Raw genomic sequence first — 5000 nt, forward strand, 5'->3', positions numbered from 1 at the left:
CATCGCCCGTCACCGCGTCAGGATGGTGCGAGCCCTATGCTCCTTTCTCCGGCACCAGAGGTGGCTGGAGAGGGTGAACCTCTCCTGCTGTCAGATGGGAAGAGAGGACGGGGCCAGGGTGCTCAAGGCGCTGACCTTTCACTGCCGTCGGCGCCTCGACAGACCGGGCAAGAGCTGCCTGCACAACGTTGAGTTGGGCGACTTTTTCATGGACGAGGTGAACGTGGTGGAGTTTCCCACCTTCATGGAGGAGATGGAGAAGTTCACGGCGCTCCGCCACCTGGGGCTGAACTTCACCTACCTCAGTGACGCCGTGCTGCTGTGCATCACGCGGAGCGCCAAGAACCTGGAGAGCCTGGCACTGTCCATGGACGGCTCCCAGCTGATCCTGATCGCCCACTTGGCCGACAACAACCTGATGGTCAGCACGGCGGGCTGGCGGGCCGCCTCCTACAACTGCCCGAGACTGAGGGTGCTGGTGGACGTGAGGGGCCGCTTAAGGCTGATGGACTTCCAGCGTCTGCTGCTTCCCTGCATGCCTCTGGGGGCCCTCAGCATCACTTCTCTGGTGGCCTCGCTCTTCTTCGGTGCTGACGACATGATGGCTCACATCGCCAGCCTCATGGACTACCTCACCCACCAATTCTTCCGTACTTTGAGTAAGAACACTGCATAATGCTTATCCACTTGCACGTGCCCATGCGTGCGCGAGAGCGCGCGCGTGTGTGTCTGTGTCTGTGAGTGAGAGAGATATACAGTGTGTGTGTGTGTGTGTGTGTGTGTGTGTGTGTGTGTGTGTGGAAAAGACCGGCGAAACTGCGGCAGTTCTGCTGTTTACTATGCTCGCTTCTAAACTGTTCTAAAGTTGTTGTTTTTTCTGTCCAGTGTCTTCGTTCTGATTTCTAATGGCAGTTGCTGTCATTTCGTGAAGAATCATTCTCAGGGACACTGCCGATTATTTCAAATATTTACTTTACTTTGTCAATCTGGTACAAGTTTCAGTTTCAGTTTCAGTAGCTCAAGGAGGCGTCACTGCGTTCGGACAAATCCATATACGCTACACCACATCTGCCAAGCAGATGCCTGACCAGCAGCGTAACCCAACGCGCTTAGAAAAATCGCCCAATGTGGGGCACGAACCCACGACCCTGGGATTAAGAGTCCCATGCTCTACCGACTGAGCTAACCGGGCAAAATAAAACACTTTACATTATCGACTTATTATAGGCTATCACTTTATTCTAGGTAGTCGCTTTACTTTGTCAATTCTTTCAGTAGTTACAGATAAGTACTTTACTTCGTCGGTTAATTTTGTTGTCGGTTACTTTGATTTGTCCATTCATCACAGGCAGTTGCTTTACAATGTCAATAAATGTTATAGGCAGCTGCCTTCCTTTGTCGATTCATTAAGGTCAATCGTTTTACATTGTCGAGTCATCATAGACAGTTACTTTTACTTTGTCGGTTCATTGCAGGCACGCAGTTACATAAATTAGTCGATTCTTTTAATTAACAGTTACATTGCTTTCCCAGTGCATTACAATTTACTTTGTCGATTGATTTCAGGCAACTGCTTTGTCAGTTTATTACAATACCTTTTTTTTTCCACTGCAGACACATATTTCGGATGAGGATTCTGGTTTGGGTTTTGTATTTTAACTTGGCTTCAAGTTAGGATTAGGATTAGGGTCAGTTGTGAACTTCGTCGGATTAAAGGCTGTCAGTACCTTACTAATGAAAGTACACCTGAAAACTCTTTACTTCCGTTTTTGTCACGTGCGGTCACGAATCGATTACTGTAATTCTCTTCTCATCAGTTGTCCCCATACTCTTCTCCAGCGAATTCAAAGACTTCAAAACAATGCTATCCGTTTGACTCTCAGAGTATCACTGAATATATTTCACCCAACCTCCTTATTCTGCACTGGCTCCCCGTGCAGGCGAAAATTTAACGCAAAGTTGCGTGTCTCTGCTTCTCTGCTGTCCATCCTACCGGACCTGCATATCTTTCTGACCATATCAGTAATTGCACTCCCCCAAGAACTCTCCGCCCTTCTTCAAATTGTTACGTCTTCTGAAAATTCCCCGTGTCAAATACAGGAACCCATGATGAACGCTCCTTCCTCTTTGCTGCTCCACATAATAAACCAAAACAACCTTCCACGTCATATCCGTTCATCTGATTCCATCTCTTCTTCCGCTTTTCACTAAAAACTCATCTTTTCAAAACTGCCTGAAAGCACTATTGTTCTCGTACCTCTGCAACACCACTTCCTGCCTGCCAGCCGACCTTGCATGAATGAGGTACGAGAGAGGAGGGATTGGGGGAGGGGCTCGGGGGGCAGGGGGGCCGGAGGGAGAGGGGGGGGGGGGGTCATGAGTGGTTAAAAAAAATTGTAACTTTTTCTTTCATGGTAACCGCACTGGGCTCAGAGAGAAAGGGTATTTTGCAAAATGCACATCACTCCTCCTCCTCCTCCTACTACTACTACGACTACTGTCACCACCACCACTGCCACTACTACTACTGTTAGCACCACCACCACAACCACTACTTCTACTACTGTCACCACCACCACCACCATTACTTCTACTACTGTTACCACCACCACCACAACCACTACTTCTGCTACTGTTACCACCACCACCACAACCACTACTACTACTACTGTTACCACCACCACCACCATTACTTCTACTACTGTCACCACCACCACCACCACTACTACTACTATTACCACCTCCACCACCACTACTTCTACTACTGTCGCCACCACCACCACCACCACCACCACCACAACAACAACAACAACTACTACTACTACTACAAAGCTGTAGAGTGCATGCAGGTGTATGAAATTGATATAACGCACACACGACGGACTAACTGCCTCTTCCCCTGTACGTGGTACACAGTGCACACTACCGTACATGCCAGGCATGCAATGGATCATCAGCCAACTTTCATTTACGAAGGAACAGCACCTGTTCATTACAGCGGTCTGTTTACAGTAAGCTTTTCATCCTTCGGTCCGGTCAGTTTCCTGCTGGAGACTACCCAGCTGGTTGGTACCTTCGCCTCAGTGTGGATCCCACGTGTTTTCCAAGCCATGCCCTGGCTTTCTTACACCCACGTGAAGTCTTTATTTACAAGCGCATTCTGTGCCAGAATAGTCAGTGAAAAAACTGCACGCTAACGCGGTGTGAATTATGAATATCCAATCCGGCCACTTATGTACACGCAATACGAACACATCCGATGTCAGAATGAGAATAGGAGGGGAAAAACTGTACGGTAACAAGCATTATTATATTGAGTTGCCAGTCAAAATAATCCGACAAATGAATACTGGGTGCCAATGAAGATATCATTTCATTTTAGTCCCACTATCTATATGTAACGCTAATTTAGGACTGACAGATGACGCCCCCCCCCCCCCCCCCGCACCCCTCCCCCCTGCCCCCGCCACCCACTCCATGACAATGGTGTCATGCTTATCCTGAGATTCAACAGCCACTCCCCACCCCCTATCCCCCATTCCACACACACACACACACACACACACCCATCCCCCATTCCACTCCACCCACTTTCGTGTACCCTACCTTCCACACCACACCACACTTCTCTGAAAACGGATAATGGCAGCCCTGAATGGCGAAGGTGAAAACGGTCATACAGGTAAATGTCCACAAACAGAATGACTGAACATGGAAACTGGAATTCACAAAAGCTGAAAGCGAAGGAAGGAAAAACAGAAGGCAGCAGCAGCAGAAGAATGGATGAATATAAAGTTGTAATGCATACTCGGGTGTCCGCACCAGTAATCGGCTTGAACAAAAATACAAAATGCGAACAAAGACGCGATATGAAATCAACAAAACACACATACAACACAAGAGGGAAAAACAAAAATGCAAAACAAGGAAACAGACACACTGCCAGTGAATTTAACAGAAACGCCTTTACACACACACACACACACACACACACACACACACATGCACACGCACGCACGCCGGCACACTGTATCCGTCCATATGAGTGGGTGACTGGTTGGTTGGATGTTCAGCTCAGTGGTTTGATGCTGCAGGTGCCTTTCACCTGGGCTGGTTCGACTCCGGGAGCACGTGGCAGGACGAGGAGGCGGTGGTGAAGCTGGTGCAGTCCTGCCCCTCCCTCCGCTACCTGTCCCTGGCCCTCACCGTGCCTCTCCACACCGTGCTGCAGGTGGCCAAGGCTTCCAGACACGGCTCGGGTCGGTGATTCCATTCTCTGTACTCGTATGATGTGATGCTTTCTCTGTGTCGGTGTTGGAGGGAAGATTGTGGGTGTGTGTGTGGTGGTTGGGGGTGGGCAGGGGGGGGGGGGCTGGGGAGGGGGAGGGGGGTGGAAGAGGTGGTGGTGGGGTTGTTGGGGAGGTGTGTGCTGGGGGTGGATGGGGGTGATGTGTGTGTGTGTGTGTGTTAGTGGTTCCATTCTCCTCGTGTGATGCTTTCTCTGTGTCGGCGTTGGAGGGAGATTGGGATGGGGTAGTCAGTTGGGGGGAGGTGTGTGAGTGTGTGTGTGTGTGTGTGTGTGTGTGTGTGTGTGTGTGTGTGTGTGTGTTTGCCTCTCTGTGTGTTTGGCTGTGTGTGTGTGTGTGTGTGTGTGTGTGTGTGTGTGTGTGTGTGTGTGTGTGTGCACCAAGCACTGTTCAGGTCAGTAGTGTTTCCATCCTTACCACTCCTAAGGTTCTGTATGTTGTATTGCTGCCAGGGAGGGATGAGGGTGTGCATGTCACGTGTATGAACATAATGTGGATGGAGGATATGGACGGGAAAGGGGAGGGGGTGCAGGAGGGGAGTTGAAAGTATCCGTGTATGAGAGCTGGGGAGTGTCAGAACTGTGTGCATGTGTGTGAGAGTGATTGTGTGTGTGTGTGTGTGTGTGTGTGTCTGTGTGCGTGTCTGTGTCTGCGTTCGTGTGTGCGTGCGTGTATGTTTCTTGTCTTACATCT

General features: G+C 49.7%; 1 protein-coding gene and 1 non-coding gene across 2 annotated transcripts in view; one reads left to right on the forward strand and one right to left on the reverse strand.

The window, feature by feature from the left end:
• Nucleotides 1-5000, forward strand: part of LOC143277790 (F-box only protein 39-like) — a 46492-nt gene that overhangs the window by 410 nt on the left and 41082 nt on the right. The window contains exons 1-2 of the mRNA XM_076582696.1: nucleotides 1-659; nucleotides 4095-4259. The exon at nucleotides 1-659 is cut by the window's left edge and continues 410 nt beyond it. Coding sequence (XP_076438811.1) covers nucleotides 1-659; nucleotides 4095-4259 — 824 coding nt within the window. The remainder of the gene's footprint in view (nucleotides 660-4094; nucleotides 4260-5000) is intronic.
• Trnak-cuu (transfer RNA lysine (anticodon CUU)) lies at nucleotides 1120-1192 on the reverse strand. The gene has a single exon. It is a non-coding gene; the product is annotated as a tRNA-Lys (tRNA).

The sequence above is a fragment of the Babylonia areolata genome, chromosome 2 (genome assembly GCF_041734735.1).
Source record: "Babylonia areolata isolate BAREFJ2019XMU chromosome 2, ASM4173473v1, whole genome shotgun sequence".
Classification (NCBI taxonomy): domain Eukaryota; kingdom Metazoa; phylum Mollusca; class Gastropoda; order Neogastropoda; family Buccinidae; genus Babylonia; species Babylonia areolata.